Source organism: Crotalus tigris, unplaced genomic scaffold, assembly GCF_016545835.1.
Source record: "Crotalus tigris isolate CLP2741 ecotype Arizona unplaced genomic scaffold, ASM1654583v1 scf7180000024351.1097467, whole genome shotgun sequence".
Taxonomy (NCBI): Eukaryota; Metazoa; Chordata; class Lepidosauria; order Squamata; family Viperidae; genus Crotalus; species Crotalus tigris.
The window spans coordinates 21,539-39,242 of NW_024100520.1; the positions used below are offsets into that span (position 1 = coordinate 21,539).

General features: G+C 36.0%; 1 protein-coding gene across 8 annotated transcripts in view; it reads right to left on the reverse strand.

The window, feature by feature from the left end:
- Positions 1-455: 455 nt before the first annotated feature.
- The window catches only part of ZNF385B (zinc finger protein 385B), a 275,321-nt gene continuing 258,072 nt past the window's right edge, over positions 456-17,704 (reverse strand). For all 8 annotated transcript variants that reach the window (XM_039327147.1, XM_039327148.1, XM_039327149.1 and 5 more), the window contains 4 exons: positions 11,017-11,280; positions 6,152-6,330; positions 3,651-3,752; positions 456-2,197 (listed from right to left, as the gene is read on the reverse strand). In XM_039327147.1, coding sequence (XP_039183081.1) covers positions 1,976-2,197; positions 3,651-3,752; positions 6,152-6,330; positions 11,017-11,280 — 767 coding nt within the window. In that variant the 3' untranslated portion in view covers positions 456-1,975. The remainder of the gene's footprint in view (positions 2,198-3,650; positions 3,753-6,151; positions 6,331-11,016; positions 11,281-17,704) is intronic.

Here is a 17,704-nt window from a genome sequence, read left to right on the forward strand (position 1 = left end):
CATATTTCACATTGTTAGTTATTATGTTCAGCTATCTGAACTGTCATGGCTATTCCAGAGTCTGCACAATCAGAAAATTCTGATTGAAACACAGTCCGATTTCATTTGGGATTCAATGCCAAATTTTAAATTTAGGAATCCATATCACAATTACCATTGGAAATCAACAAACTTTTCCCTTCCTATTTGAGAAAACAGGATGATTTTTTTCAGATTTAATAATCTCAGCCAAATACAGTTAGATATCAGACAAACAGATTTAGGTTTATGTATCTTTAAATCTGATACTATAACAGGAAATTGGAGAATTGATCTGTCAGAAATCTTTTTAATATTTAATATTAATCATTATGTTCAGAGGCCGTAAAGTTCTGATTACCAGAAGCAGGGGAACAGCATAAGATGACTTGCCTAGAAGTATTTAGTAGTCAGCTGAAGAGATAAAATGAACTCTGTGATGCTTATTTTTTTTAATAACCCCTTTAGGTATGTATACAGTACTATAGATTTCTGTCTCTTAAAAACAGCACACCGTGATATTAAGCTTCTCAGAGTGATATGCAAAGTATCTATTATGTATTCATAACTAGTCATTCATTACCCATGAAAGTTTAATCAAGTGATTGTACAGTTTTATGTAAGTGAGCGATACCATGATTCAGTTATCAAAGTTTTAAAAATAAATTCTGTGTAATGCCGTTTTAGCAGTACAGAGCTCATTTAAGAGTGCCACCTGAATTTTTTTCTCGTTAATAAATTATATTATTATTTTCCCTCGATATTTTATTAAAATGTACTTTTAAAAATATAAATACATACTCTTTACAGATTGGAAGCAAAAGATGCTTTTGGAGAATACCCTCATTTTCACAAGCAAGACATACAAATATGTCCTCAGTGCCCAAATTATATTGATAAAATGGTGTGTGTGTGTGGGGGGGAAGTAGACAGGCTAGAATAATAATATTCATCAACAGAACGAATAATTTGTTTTATAAATATTTTATCTCCTGTACATTATTGCATTGGGAGCCACAACTGTATGCAGCCATCATTCTGTAGGAAAGTTTAGAAACGCAAACCAAACTGAGATATGTATATACATGAGTGTGAAGGGAAATGTGTGTATGAATAATAAATATGTCAGCACATTATCTGATTGAACAATGTGCACAATCTCTTTAGTAAACATATAAATGATGAAATGTCTTTGAAGTAGATATTTAGCAACGGGGCGAGGGTGAGGGAATAACTGAATGCAAAATAAATTAAATAAAAATTGTAAACAAGTCATCATCTTACTTATGGGATATATGGCTTTGTTACTTCTAAGTCTTTCTAAATAAAATGATAAATTAAAGACATTAAATTTTTCAAAAAGAAAAGTTTCAAGGCTGAGCTGTGCTTCTAAATATTTGCACTGCCACTAAAATGATTTAAAATCAAATGAGAGATAAATCTGCAGCGTTACACAAGATGTACTCATACTAAGGCCTAAACAAGACACATATTAAGGAATGGGAGTACATTAGGTAATAAGAAGTAACAATCCACTAATTCTCTCACTCAACTTTTGTGGCACACCAGAATCTGCTGACCAGAATATGAATAAGTTGGCTTCCAGAGACCCATGTATACAATTCTGGTTTTTCAAGTCACACAGGAAAATATTCCACATTCCTTCTTTACAAATCATAATATCCAGTTAAAAACAGACATATGAACCTTTGATATATTTTGTGCACAATATATATATATTTGTAAACCAGATATCTGACCTTTACTTAAAACCCCCACAAGCCTATGGATTCTAGATTGCAATTCATCCCAATGAGTTTTGTAACTTATTTTCTGGGGACAGAATCAAGCCCAAGATCTTAAAAACACAGTCTTGTTAAAAAAAAAAGACATCTTGCTCTCATCTTCTTTTGCCATTGTTCCAAATGGCCAAAGTTATGCCTTGCTTATTCCCAATTCAGTAGGGAGCAAAGAGGATAGATGCTGGAGTAGCTCGGAGAGGCCCGTGTCCTGCCCTTAGGAGAGCTGTGGGTATCGCAGGAGCCTGGAAGAGAGCAGCAGAAGGTCGTGGTGGGAGAGTCAGAGCTGTGGATACAGCCGCAGCTGCAGCAGCCAGAGGAGAGGAGAGAAAGGCAGGTGCCAAAGGCTTAAGAATATCTTTTTGGAAGGCCAGCTTTGCCTATGGAAAGAAGGGAAAGAAATACTGCTATAAGTGGTTGATATAACAACAACAACAACAACAACAACAACAACAACAATAATAATAATAATAATAATAATAATAATAATAATAAAGTTGGAAGGGATCTTGGAGGTCATCAAGTCCAACCCCCTGCTCAGGCAGGAAACCCTATACCATTTCAGACAAATGGCTGTCCAGTTTCTTCTTAAAAACTTCCAGTGTTGGAGCATTCACAGCTTCTGGAGGCAGGTTGTTCCACTGGTTAATTGTTCTAACTGTCAGGAAATTTCTCCTGAGTTCTAGGTTACTTCTCTCCTTGATTAGTTTCCATCCATTGCTTCTTATCCTGCCTCCAGGTGCTTTGGAGAATAGCTTGACTCCCTCTTCTTTGTGGCAGCCCCTGAGATACTAGGACATTGCTATCATGTCACCCCCCCCATCCTTCTCTTCATTAAACTAGACATACCCAATTCCAGCAGCTGTTCCTTATATGCTTTAGCCTCCAGTCCCCTAATCATCTTTGTTGCTCTTCTCTGAGCTCTTTCTAGAGTCTCAACATCTTCTTTACATCGTGGTGATCAAAACTGGATGCAGTAGTCCAAGTGTGGCCATACCAAGGCATTGTAAAATGATATTAACACTTCATGTGATCTTGATTCTATCCCTCTGTTAATGGAGCTCGTTTAAAAGGTCTCCTGACACAGCTTTTAATTTCTTGTTCTTGCCCCTGGCACCTTTTCTTTCTCAATTTCAGCCCAGGAGGTTAGAAACGGCTACAGCATTTCATATCCATTCAGCTGCTGGTGAATAGGCAGAGCTTCCTGAATGAGTTTTGGGCTCTGCTGCATTCCATTAATGCAAGATAGGGAGTCCTACTCCAAATTTATGCTGTATAGTAGTTAAAGTGGCAATGAGAACAAGGTCAACAACAGAAAGAAATATACTCCGAGCACTTGGGAAACAACTGCACATATTCCAATAAAGCACAGTTGGTTCCTCAGACAAAACAGAGACAGTGTAACATCTTATGTTTGAAGAAAAAGGGAAGGTGGTCTGGTTGTTTTCTTGTAGATGTAAATTAGGTATTTACCTGGGGCTTAGGCTGAAGCGTGCCCTATTGTGACTTCAGCTTTTTCACCAAGAAACTAATAAGCTAATAAAACCTGAAGGACTTCAATTTCATTTTTATAATGAAGGAGGCATATTAGTTTTCTGTTTGGTTTTAAAGGTCAGCTGAAATGTGCTATACATTAAGATGGAAAATAACTGTACCTTGAACACTCCTGAGTTAAAAAAAAAAAAAACTAGCTTCCTGAAAAATAATTGCCACTCAATTTGGTGGAGAATCTACTTTTGAAAAATGTACATATCTCTTTTCTAGGCATATTCATGAATGTAGAGAAAGGTATCAAAGCTTTTCAATAGGATAATCACACCATGCAATACTTACTGCTAGAATGTTTGGATTACGCTGTAGTTTGTTATACGGACTATATTTCGGTTTTGTAGGTTTCCCTGCAACTCTGTCCTTGTGCCTCCTGCTAGAAATGTGCTGAAAAATCAATACAAATGTTGTGTTTAAAACTTATCAGTTGATAGTGTGACCAGTGTATACTCTCCAGGTAAACATATCTACTTATTTCAGGGGAAGGTAAGTTGACGAAAGTTCAGAGAAGTAATTTTTAGTGGATATAAAAAGTCTACACATCCCTGTTAAAATACCAGGTATTTGAGATGTAAAAAAATGAGACCAAGATAAATCACCTCAGATTTGTTTCCCCACCTTTAATATAACATATAAGCCATACAATTCAACTGAAAAATAAAATGAACCCTTTTAAGGGGAGGAGGGGAATAGCAATAAAAAACAAGAATAATGTTACTGCAAAAGTGTTCACACCCTTTAATAAGTAGGGATGTGGCTGTATTCAGAATTAACCAATCACATTCAATCTGATGTTAAACAATAGTCAGTACACATCTGCCATCAGTTAAAGTGATTCTAATCAAGCTCCTGTAAAGTTAAGCTGTGCTAGTAGGATTTTTCTGATATTTACCCAGTTGCCTCTTAGAGCAAAAGCCATGGTCTTCAAAGAATTTACAAAGCATCAAAGGCCTCTCAATGTTGGAAGGTATTGGGAGAAGGGAATTTTTTCCCCCAAGGCATTGGATATACCATGGAACACAATGAAGACAGTCATCAACAAGTTGTGGCACAACAGTGACATTACCAAAAACTGGATGTCCCTACAATATTGATGGACAAAACTGGTCTGAGAGGCGGCTAAGAGGCCTATAGCAACATTTCTGGCAAGTACTGATTATGTACTACATGTGACAACAGTCTCCTCTATTCTTCATATGTTTGGGCTTGTGGGGTAGAGTGGCAAGACAGAAACCTTTACTTACATATTTTTTTTTGCAAAAATCTATATCAAGTTTGACAAAGGCATGTGGGAAAATATGTTATGGTCTGATGAAACTAAGGTTGAACTTTTTGGCCACATTTCTAAGAAATATGTTTGGGGCAAAAACAACACTGGGCATCATCAGAGGTACATCACACCCTCAGTGTAGTATGTTTGTGGCAGTATTATGCTTTGGGATGCTTTTCTTCAGCTGGAACTGGAGCTTTAGTCAAGGTGGAGAGAATTATGAACCGTTCCAAATATCAGTCAATTTTGGTACAAAACCTCCAGGCTTCTGGTAAAAGTCAAAGAGGAATTTCAACATGACAGTGACCCAAAGAGTACCTCCAAATCAACAAAAGAATAGCTTCACCAGAAGAAGAACAAAGTTTTAGAATGGTTCTTTCAGAGCCCGGACCTGAAAATCTATGGGGTGATCTGAAAAGGGCTGTGCCTAGACACACTCTCTCAATCTGACAGATTTGGAGCGCTTTTGCAAAGAAGAGTTGGCAAAGAGTCCTAAGGCAAGACGTACCATTTTGATGGGCTCCTATTCCAAAAGACTAAATGCTGTTGGAAAATCAAAAAGTGCTGCAGCAATGTATTAGTTTAAGGGTATGCATGCTTATGCAACCATGTTATTGCAGGTTTTTTATTGCTATTTTCCCCCCTAAAGGTTTTGAGCTTGTTTTTCAGTTGAATTGTACAGCTTTATAACTTACATTAAAGGTTACATTAAATTCTGAAGTATTTTGATCTGATTTTTTTCTATCCCCAAAATGTGGCATTTTAAGAGGGGTATGTAGATGTTTTTATATACACTACCCATACTGCTTATGCAGCGTATCTGCAGAAACAAGCAGCATTAAAAAGGATAAAAATTAACATTAACTTCAAATACGTATGGATCAAGACTTTCCTAGATAACAATGAAATTTAAAGGATGCTTTGTACAATAAGACAGCAAGATAAATAAGTAGGGAAGATGTGCTGGCAGCCATTGTGTAACAATGATCAATTCTTTCCAACAGAACTGGAAATAAATTTATCAAATTTATGGTCATCCACCTTATACAAGGTGGTATACAATGAAACCAACAATTAAAACATATTATAAAGCTACTTAAAAGTTAAATAATTAAACAAGAACAAGTTCACAAGAGGGTTAAAACTAGAATGTTGTATGTAATGCTGCCAATCCATATGGTAAAGGCAACCATAGGCCACAGTAAGCAGTTGTTCATTTGTTGGTTTTTCTAGCATGGAGACAGGCTGCTGTCATTTGCAAAAGTAATTGTTCTACTCAGTAACGACATGGCTACAAATGTTTTACCAATGCTGTTGACCAGTAACACATTTTGTCTAAATATTTTCAGCATGATGACAAATTTTTGAAGGCATATCCTGAGTTGAGTTTAGTGCTAATAACTAATAGGAGTACAAATGGGAGATTTTTTATCCCTTTTGATCAAGGGATTAGCCTGTATCAAATTAAATGATGCTAATTAACGGAATAAGTATGTAATATGTACAAAAGACATACCTGCTTAAGTTGAATTTCTGAATTGACATGGACATCACAAATCTCACAATGAAAAGTTTTGTTCTGTAGTCCCGAACCCATACTAGTTCCATGAGTCTTCAATCTGGATCCAGGCCGAGGATAAGATTTAATTGGACCAGCACCATTCCTAGCTTCAACCATTGTCTTGTGTTTGGAACCTGACAAGTCATTATTATAAAAGAATCAGAAAACTTTAATGAGGAAACACAGATTTTTTTAGTCATTGAAACATCTCTATTCTTTCCTAGATTTTCTGTTAAATAGGTAGATACAAATAACAAATTTATGGTTGATCACAGTCCTTTTTTATATAGTGCTCTGCAGGTTTTGGAAATTTTCAAGACATTTCAGAACCCATTCACACAACTATGAGACTGCCAGGCTCTACTGGCATTGATCAAAGGATTGTTGCAGGATCCAATCTGGGTTGATCACCAGGACCAGAGGTTTTGTCTTTCGAGGTTTCAGACCCATCTTCAGCACGAGTCTAAAAGCTCTGAAGATCAAGTCTACCACAAGTCCGAAAGCTTGGAAGAAAAAACCTCTGGTCCCAGTGACTGACCCAGACTGGATCCTCCTGCAACATTATTCTGGGACACATGTATTTATTAGTCATGAAAGGATTATTTATCACACCTTCTTACTACCAAATCATCCACAACTTCATATGTAAGAAAAGCGTGATTCCCAAAAACTATTCCTATTTATTTATTTATTTTATTAATTTTTTTTTCATCAACATATGTTAATTTTTCCAATCAACAAGTTGTCTGGAGTTTGCTAAGCTAATACATGTTCAATTCCTAATCCTTCATTCTTTTCTCTAACCAAGAATAAAATAAGTTCCAAATTTGATAGTAGTCTGTATCTTCTTTGTCTTTCAGCCTCATAGTTAGTCTGTCCATCTCTGCACATTCCAATATCTTCCTGATTATTTCTTCCTCTGATGGCAATCCTTCATTCTTCCAGTATTGTGCAAAAATTATTCTCGCTGCTGTGGTAATGTGTAGAATTAAATATAATTTCTGCTTATTGGTCTTTTCAGACATAATGCCTAGTAAGAAAAGTTCAGGTTTAAAATCTACTTGTTCGCCCAATATTTTTTCTAACCACATATATATGTTTTTCCAATAGGCCTTTGCCTTCCCACATGTCCACCAAATATGATAATACGTGCCTATGTTATGTTTACATTTCCAACATCTATCTGACATATTTTAAAACATTTTTGCTAATCTTGCTGGTGGAAGGTGCCATCTATAAAACATTTTATACAGATTTTCTTTGTATGAAGTTGACATTGTTAATTTATAGTTTCTCTCCCATAACATTTGCCATTTTTCTAATTCTATGTTATAACCAATTTTTTTTGCCCATCTTATCATTGTTTCTTTCACTTGTTCACTTTCCATATCTAAAATTAACAAAAAATTATACATTTTCTTAATTAATTTCTCATCTGAGGTTAACAAAATCTTATCAAACACAGTTTGATCCTTGTAAAATCCATACATTTTTACATCTTTTTCATATCTACTTTGTATCTGTAAATGTGCCCACCAGGACAGATTAATTCCTAAATTTTCCAATTCTTGTTTAGATTTGAATTTCCCATCAATATCTAAAATATCTTTATATGTCCATACTTTTTCAAAATCTACCAGGTTCAGATGTATAAATGCCTCCATCGTTGATAACCACCCTGGAATTTTTGAGTATATTTTAGCTTTAATTTTTTCCCATACTGTTAACAAGGCATTTCTTATAAAATGATTTTGAAAGTACTTATGGACTCTGTTTTTCCCGTACCATAAAAAAGCATGCCACCCCAATTGTAAATCATGTCCTTCTAAATACAAAAACCTTTTATTTCTAAGGGTGTTATCCACTCTTTCACCCATGTTAACACTGATGCTTGATAATACAATGTCCATTCCGGCAACCCAAAACCTCCATTTTCCTTAGCATCTTGTAACGTTTTGAAAACTATTCCTATTTTTCATCCTTTTAGAATGTTAAAAAAAGGATTCTAGAAAGAAAAGGCATTTTACAGTAATAAAGTTATACAGCAAAATGAATTGCTCAACTTCTTTATGAACTGATATTTTTTTATTTCCATGTTCTTCTGTTGTACATAAAGGAGAAATAACGAATCACATTCCCTAATAGTACTAATGAGTACAGATTCATTTTTATTTTACTCTTTGAGATATTGCTACCATTCCCACAGATATTTAAAATTATCCTTCCAGCATTCTTGCATATTAGTTTTATCCCAAATATTTAATCACTTTTATTTTTAATGCCATTCACTCTGATTAGCCCTCTTGATGCACATTTAAAACAGTTTTTAAAAAATTCTATCCAAATTACTCTGCATTTTGTACTTCTTGTACATAGAAACAATCTTATGCTTTAAATCATGTATTTGAACAAGCAGATCTTTTACTGGGAGATGCTCTTAAGACAGTCATTATTCTCAATTATTTTTGAACCTCCAAAGAATCCAATCATTTTATATACTCTCTCATTTTGTTTATCCATATCCATTTGTGTCACCTGGCAGAGTTACTCCTAGATCACATTTATTCAGAATGTTGCACAATTCTTTCAACAACATCAACCCTCATTCCTCCATTATTGCCATTCACTGAAGCATAATACGCAACTGTTTCTAACTTATGGCTTCCTTCTTTCATATGCACCCAAAAGAACTTTGATGTACTAATTCCAATTCATATTTTTCATATATCTTTTAGTTCATAGTTAATACTTCAATTTATAGTTAAAATTACACCTTCATTTTTCCGTATGTACTCATCAATTCCATTCCACAAGATCAGATCACTTCCATTCCAATTTTCTTACATCCTTCTCCTTTTTAAATTTCATACAAAATAACTGCAAGTAACACATTATTGCCTGCATTCTACTAGTTAGGAGATATATGCAATATACTGACATACACAGGGATGCAAAAACAATCATTTTTCTCTTTTAAACCACTGTTATAGCAGAAGACAAGTTTTTCTGTAAGTTTTCAAGAAGTCAATTCTTCTTGAATATCCCGTGTTTCCTTTACAACTTGAATATGAAGACATGCAAAGGTGAATCAGGGGTAAGGGGTTTTTTTTCCCATTCACCAATTCTTTGAAATGGAGCTTTCAAAGGAAAAATTGGCTATAAATGCAGTAAATTAGCCATTCATGGTGGAGAGATTCAATAGTTCAATAGTCTCCTTTGTGATGACTATGGAAACTAACTAACTTTCAGCCAATTGCTAAGGACAATGTACCTCATAGGTTTGTTATAAGAATAAAAGTACTGCATTATATACACAGCCTTGAACATTAAAAAAAATATCAAACACAGCTCTAATATAACAATAGAATTAAGCAAGAGTAGAGTAAGAGCAAACTGTTTCTTTTGTGCTTTAGGAATCCTGTTTAGCATTCTAATCCCAGCATTCTTTTTATCTCTAAAAATTTCTAAAATTAATTTCAGAACTGGAGTGTGTAGTTCCTTCAATCATTTTTATGTCTCTCTGCCATCTACTGATGCACAGTATGATTAATTAAAGTTGAAACACTTAATTGATTTGCATATGTGCTTCTGTGTATTAACACAAGCAGAATCTTGATACAATCAGCATACTTGGTTTTTATTTTTATTATTTTATGTTTAAAATAAAGATACAAAGAAAAGAAATCCCAGGTAATTGGGCTGGCAATGGGGTAGTCTGCATACCACCTGTGAAAGTCTACATGCTAGTAGCCTGTGGGGCACAAGCCTGCATAGGATAGAAGCAGCCCTCTTCTCTCTTTCTGTGTTCCTCTTCTCCCTATTTGCCCCCTTCCTCCTCTCCACCGGAATGTGGAGGTAGGTTCAAATAACTTCTTAGAGAGCTCTAAACTGATTGCTTATAGAATTATATAGTACAACTCTGCCTTTTCCTGAACTATTTGATTTTGCAAAACATTACACAAAGAAGAATCTAGACATATGATTATGAACTGACCCTAAGTGGAAACCAGCTTCCTTTGTTGATTCTTAGATCAACATTACTTTTGGTCCTGATCCTAGATAAATGGGGCAAACAGAGCAGGCATGCGTTTCTGTGTATGTCCCAGCACTACAGCAAAGAGAATTACATTTTTAATATTTTTGTTATACTACTTATTTCTAATCCTGGATAAAAGAGAGGCCAACCTTATGGCACATAATTATAATCATATATTATTTCTAGCCTTGTTTTTATAGACTGAAATTAGTAGCCCCAACATTTAGTCAGTCTCCTCTTTTTTTCTTTTTTCTTTGCAATGCATTTCCTCCTATTGGTTTGTGTGAGTGTAGCCATCCTGGCCAAAGTCAGGGAGAAATACACGAAAAAACACTGGAACAGCAGGATCATAGTAGAGAATGATTACTGCCAAAGCTGGCAAGTAGAGTACCAGCGAAGGCCTTGTCATTAACTATAGAATGGGGGCTTTAATAAGGTGGATCGCAACAGGTTCTCTTGAAATCTTAAGTACTGAATCTCTTCCTCATATTAGGATGCAAAATACACGGCTGAGAGAAACCATTTATCTGGACAACAAGGGCATTCGTGGAAAATAGGTTTATTAAGCATGTAATAGTATAACCAGATGAATAAGATCTTTAATAAAGAACAGAATTTATGCTTCCTGGGCTGCTGAGAGGCAAGAAGTTAGTAATTGCCACAATATATTTTAAATAAAACATCCTTTCCAAGAAAAAAAAATGACCTGAGAGACAAGATATACACTGCCTAAATTTTCTAAAACATGCAGGTATGCATTTAGTTATTTCTGGTAAAGACTCACCTGTGTTGTGTGCTTCTAACTGAGATAAAGAATTCACAGCCACTTTGCATAATGAACAATACAGTAATTTTTTGGCTTTCTCCTCTTCGGATTCAGAAATGGCAATTGTAGTCCCATTTGTGCTCTTGGAAGAAACTGGCCACAAAGGTGTGGTTACTGTAGCTGCTGCTACTGCTGCTGCTGCACTGGCAGATGCGGATATAAAGGTGACCGCTTCAGCCCTTGAAAGTTGGCTAGAGTCATTAGCTTTCAGAATTGCCCTATCTTAAAGAGAAGGAGAGAAAGAATGAATATGGGGCTGACAATTCTAGCAATACCATTCCAGCAATGCCTTGAAGCAATCTTCCTCAATCTATGGCCTTCATAAAGTATTGATGCTATAATTCCCAGAAATCCCAACTTGTCAATGGTCACACTGTCTGGAAATTCTTGCCCTCTACACATTTGGAAGGCATGAGGTTGCCAAAGGGTAATTTCTGACATCTTTTATGGCAATTTCTTTTAAGAGGAAAGTCTTATATTAATCAGAGTTTGATGGAACTCAACTCAGAAATTTCAACTAGCTCATGAAGGAAAAATGATATATCCAAATAATCAATGCCTGTATTCTTAAAATGATAATTACAGCTTTTGGATTCAACTACAACTATATGAAGAAAAACATCTATAAAAGAATTGTATTGGACAGAATAGGCCTTTCTGCTTCCTTATAGAGGGTTGAATATTCTGAAACTTAGTGATAATGAGAGAATGAGCTAAACTGAAACAAAAATTAACATTTGAAGTATAGGCTATATGCTAGAAAATCCTTCCACTTTTTAATGCAACAGTCTGTCCATGTCACCTGCTTAAGTGTATGCATTAGACTGTTCAGTTGCATATTTTCTTAGCTATTCTAAGATTGTTTCTTACATGGAATTTTACAAAATTAAAATTATCTATCCAAAAATTGCATGTAAAACTCAAAACCTTGAACAAAACAGGGCTTTGTGAAACATAAGTTAAGAAACATCTTCAAAGGAAATCTATCGGTGTTCCCCAAAAGGAGATGGATTACATTGATCTTCTGGGGAAAAGGAGAATTGACCCAAGAATTGAAAAAAAAAAAAAAGTTAACATTGTCATGCTAGCAGCTCTGTCTAGGGCAGGGGTCTTCAAACTTGGCCCTTTTATGACTTGTGGACTTCAACTCCCAGAATTCCTTAGCCAGTGTGCCTGGCTGAGGAATTCTGGGAGTTGAAGTCCACAAGTCATAAAAGGGCCAAGTATGAAGACCCTTGGTCTAGGGTTTCCCCATCACAGGAGGGCTTTGCCTTCTGGAGTTAATGCCAGCCCATGGGAAAACTTGCTTCTTTGAAATGTGACTCCATTCACAAGGATTCAACTTAGCTTATGTCATGAGGCAAGGGAATGTGCCTATATGGGGCCAATTGTTTCAACAGGATATGCTATCCTAAAGCAGGCCAGGCAAAAAATGGCACAGAGGTAATGTCACTGTAATTCCTAAGAGTATATATACTCCTGAGTATAGACACCTCATGACCTTTCTGATTTATACTGACAGCCGGTTTGTTTTTGGAAGAGATAAAAAATGGACAAGCTGAGTTACTTCTTCCAAGTGACTGGGCCAAAGTTATTGAGAGCTTTAAAAGTAATAAAGACTTAAACCACAGGCCAGTTAACTTGAAATATCTTCTTCAGGATGGCTGTCCCCTCCTCAGCTCACTGAAGCCATCTAAGTGCTTTGCCTAAGGATTTTGTCTTAATGGCAGTATAGAAGCTAGATCTGGTCTAAAGTTACATGTGTTCTTCAGAATTTGCTTCCTTGATAAGGAGCTTTACTTAGCTTTGCGTTTTTTTTTTTAAATGGCCTTGAAACAGTCTCTTAGGCAAGCAGAATTTTAGTAACTGATAATGCAAAATTTATTTTTAATACTGTATTCTTAAGTTTAGTAATCATCTTTTTATTGTTGGCCAGGAGACATTTTGCTAATCAATGGTTTTATAAAGATTAATAATAATCAGTATAATTTATGATGCAAGATTGCATGTAACTGCAGCCGTGACTGAATGTTCATTGTTATAATATCATTGGGCAAGAAATATTGACCAATATATAGCACTTAAATGGTCTTGAAGGAAGCAGCATTAGATTTCCTTTACTTTGACTTCAGTTGAGCCACATGCAACCTGACTACTCTCTTTTAAGCAATGTGATGTTACTCATTTTAAGGAATGTGCCTTTACTCAAAGTACAGAAGAAAAGTAAGAAGCAGTAAATAGAAGAAATTAAAGATCGAAAAGCAGAGAAAAGGAAATCTAACTAAATCTCTTTATACCCACATCATTTCTTTCTATCCTTGCAAAACATCCTCATTTCCACTACATGGAATTCCATGCACCAATTCACACACTGCATTTGTTATTCAAATTTATTTCCATCTTTTTGAAGATATTATCAGCCCCATCCAACCATGACTTCTCACTTTTGTCTCTTCTTTCAACCCTTTTATTCTTAATGTAATTATTTTGTGATTTGATCTTCATTAATTCTCTGCACATTCTATGTATATGATCAAACAACCTCAATGTATTTTTTTCATACTAGTTGCTAACTTCTGGATTCATATTAACTCAGCACCCTTTAATTCTTAACTCTCTCTCTTCTTATTTCATCAAACACGTTCTGAGGTATCCTGTTCCCACTGCATTCAACATGCTGCTGTGCTTCTTCTGACATACCCAACTCTCAAATTCATATAATAAAGAGAGTATACACATACTTATACATAGCCATTTTTGTTTCTTCTGACAAAGGTTTATTCCTTGCAAAGGAACAACATGATATCCATTATCTTCTGATCCAAATTTGCATCTACAAGTTTAATAAATTATTATTTTAAAATTTGGCCTTGCATTTTTCCATCTTTAGTAAACACTCCACCAAAATGCCCCTTAATAATTTCTTCTTTTTTTGCCATATATGTATAACTTCCAACTGTTCACATTACATATTTATTTAAATTATGTATTTTCCCTGTCAATACAACTACTCTGAAGTTTGATGCATTGGTTTTTGCCCCCATGCTCTTCACTGCATTATGAAATCCATCTAATATTCACTGCAAATAATTCAGATCCTTAACCAACAAAGCACTTTCTGCATACAAAGGTCTGCACGTATTTATATCTCCAATCAATACACCTCTGTTGTCAACGTAGTCATTTTATCTTATTCCATGCTCAGTATTGAATCATTCGTCCTTTTATTCCCATGCTTAATTTACTTATACAGTATAGCTGTCCTATCACATTCAGTAACCAATGTAAACTATTTGTTGCATAATTCCACCTTATTCATTTTATCATATGCCTTTTCTAAATCAATAACCATATAGTAACTTTCTCACATTTCTCAGCAACTTGTTGAAGAGCAAAAATCTACTCTGCATGCCCCCTGCTGAGCAAAAAGTCCTATTGCACTTCTGAGATTTTGCTCTTTATCACCCCGTATACCATTTTTGATGAGAATTCTGCTGAGCACTTCCCTGACACACTTAACAAACTAATCTCCATTTACCTTTCCTACTTTTTCTTTGTATAAGTGAACAATAATATTCTTACAATCATCAGGCAAAGATGTGGTCTTCAAACGTGTTAAACAAATTGTGTAACTATTCCATAAGCAAACCTCCTCCATATTTTTATACTTCTCTGATTATATCATCTGCATCTACAGTCTGTCCAATTCTGAATGTTCTCCTTTAAGCATTTATAGCTTTACTTTTATTTTTTTCTTGAATGCCTGAATCTAGACGGGCAAGAGTCTAAATGTTCCACTTCTTTCAGAGCTCTCCGACATTACAATCCCACCATATTCTCAACAGCCTTCTTGGAGAAGAAGGGGAGGTTGAAAATAGGGATATAATTCTAACTGTGTTGGGTGTAGGTTTCTTCTTTAAATGGGAATAAACTAAGGTTCAAAGTTGCTGGAACCTTCCTCTTCTACAAGGTAGTGTCAAATAAAGCCTGGATCCAGCCTTTAATTCTTTCCTTGTCTGCTTTTACTAGCCAAAAGGGACAGTGATCAAATTCACAAGCAGCAGAGCGCACATTACAGAATAGTCTGTCTACTTCCTTGAGATCCACAAGTTCACAACCCAAACAACAGTATCAGGCATTATGTTTTCCCATATAGAGTTAATACCAGCATATTCATTAAATGATTGATCAAACAATTACACACTGCATTTGATTGGTCTTCTGCCTCACCTTCTCTTTCTGGTCCATTTTCTACCCTTACTACATTGGCTGGAATTCAGTAAGGGTGAAGAAGTCCTCCTCACCATCCTTATCATTTCCCTAGCATCTGTGCCACTCAAATATTTCATGAAAATAATGACATAGGCAGTGTGATGTCACAGTTCAAATTCTGTCCCTTACATACTTTTGTGAGACATCATGATGAAAGCACAAAGAGTAGTTTACCTTCTGACTTACATTGTGTCATTTGCTTTCTTATCTCACTGTGGGAACTTTTGTTTTAAATTATGCTATGTAAATTGCCTCTATTTTTATTAGAGATGTTTGATCTCTGAATCACTTACGGAGACTCTATTTACCCAATGTAGTACTGTAGTAGGGCATACTATAACAAGCTTTGGTTTTCCTTTACCTTTGGTGCTATGCTAAAGACTCTTGATTAATGCTTTTGGTGTGCAAAACTACAAACCATTTCAAGCATCTAACATGGCTGATGACCAAACTGAAACATGTAAGTTTGTTCTGGATATGGAACAAAATGAGCCTTCTTCTGGATATAGACAAAATGCTGTTTTTCTGAGCTTTTTGAAGCTCAGAAGGATTGGGGAAAGAATGGGAAGAAGTCACAACTATTGGCAATGAAAGCTGAGGAGAAGAAAGGTTTGGAAGATAAGGGAGCATGTCAATGTGATATGCCATGATAGGATACTGGCAATGGTGGCCAATGGAAGGAGGAACTATGGAAAAGAAGGCTTTAGGAATATTGACTCTGCCACTCTGGGAGCTGTTAAGATAGAAGAGGAGAATAAAAAAGATGCACACCAATCTTGACCTACTCATCCAGTAAAATCATTCTGAGCTTCCTTTTTGCTTGGTTTTTTTATGTGTGTTTTTCAGCTAAAACCTGGAACAATAATAACAAAAATGCTCTGGATTGATAGCCACAAGAACCAATCTGGCACAGCACCTTTTCTCTTGGAAAAAAGAATCTTTGCTGATGATTATATTGGATTGGGAGATCAAAATCAGAGAATATGTTGCAATGACAAAATTAACACGACTGCATATCCATAACAAAAGCTTAATCAATTGAAGCAGGAATGGCTTCCTTATATGCAACACATTATACAGAAAGACAGATTTAGACATTTGGAATATGGTTTTTAAGAAATAAACAGAAGCCATAACAATAATTAATGTTCATTGTAAAGCATAAATATGCAAATTGTGGTTAGTAAAAACTAACTAGGTTAATCTAGCAATAATTTTGTTCCATTTTTTATTATCTTTTATATTCTACTATTTAAGAATAAAATATTTTTTTAAATGTTCTGGGTTTTGTTTTTGTTGAATAGAAATATTCACAGAGTTTACAGAACACATTTTAGTTCTGGGATGAAAACCAAACACATTTTCCATTTTGTGTACATTCTTAGCTTACAGCAAACATATTTTAGCAGGATATGCAAATACACTCTCAGTGGTGGAATCCAATTAATTAAGCTTGATAATAGTGCCAAGGACAATGATCTTACAGGTATATCTGCTATATATGTAACGGATTAGTATTTTCTACTACAGCAGTAAATGAAAATGGGATTACGCTTTGCAAGTTGGACTTTTTCATACTTGTACTTTATAGTCTGTACTATAAGGAGAAGCAGAGGTGCAGAGCAGGATTGTTCTCAATAAGGCTGGTGCACGCGAGTGAGCAACGCACCTGCGTCTTCTTGAGAGCAATCCTGCTCTGTGCCTCAGCTTTCTTCTTTTTGGATGGAGAGGAGAAACTCAAGTGGCTGCTGCCGATTGAGTGGGGAGGACAACAAGGAGAAGAGCTGTCAGGATTTATGCCACCAGTCAAACAGGCAAGAAGTACGTCGGGCAGGGTGGCTGGCTGGGGAAGGGAGGGGAGATTGTGGCCGTTCAGGTGGCTGTTGACGGTACCGCCACCAACAGCCTGGATGCAGGTGCAAGGGGACTTGCCCCATAATGCCTCCCTGCTCAGTTGAAGGCTTTGTTCCTGCCCTCAAACTAAGGCCAGCGCACGCAAGCGAGCAGCAAACCCGGGACATAGATGGCATTGGTTCCTGCACCCAGCCGACTCCAATTCCATGCTTTGCCCCATAGGCATTCAAACAAAACAAACATCCCCCCCGCAGAATGGAAGCTTCTGGGGCCATGAATTTGTATTTAAACTTGCACGATATTACGGCACCCAGGAGCTTCCATTGTCAGCACAAAAAGCATTTCCAAGCCAACTCTCCTCTCCCTCAAAGGGAAAGAAACTGTGGCAGAGAGCAGACAGATTTTGCAAGGTAAGGTGTAGCAGGAAGGGAGGGCAAAGCAGTTGTGGAGAGCGGGGTGTGTGTGTGGAATAGGGTGAATGTTCCAGAGCCTCTGCGATCGTTCGTAAGGACAAACGACT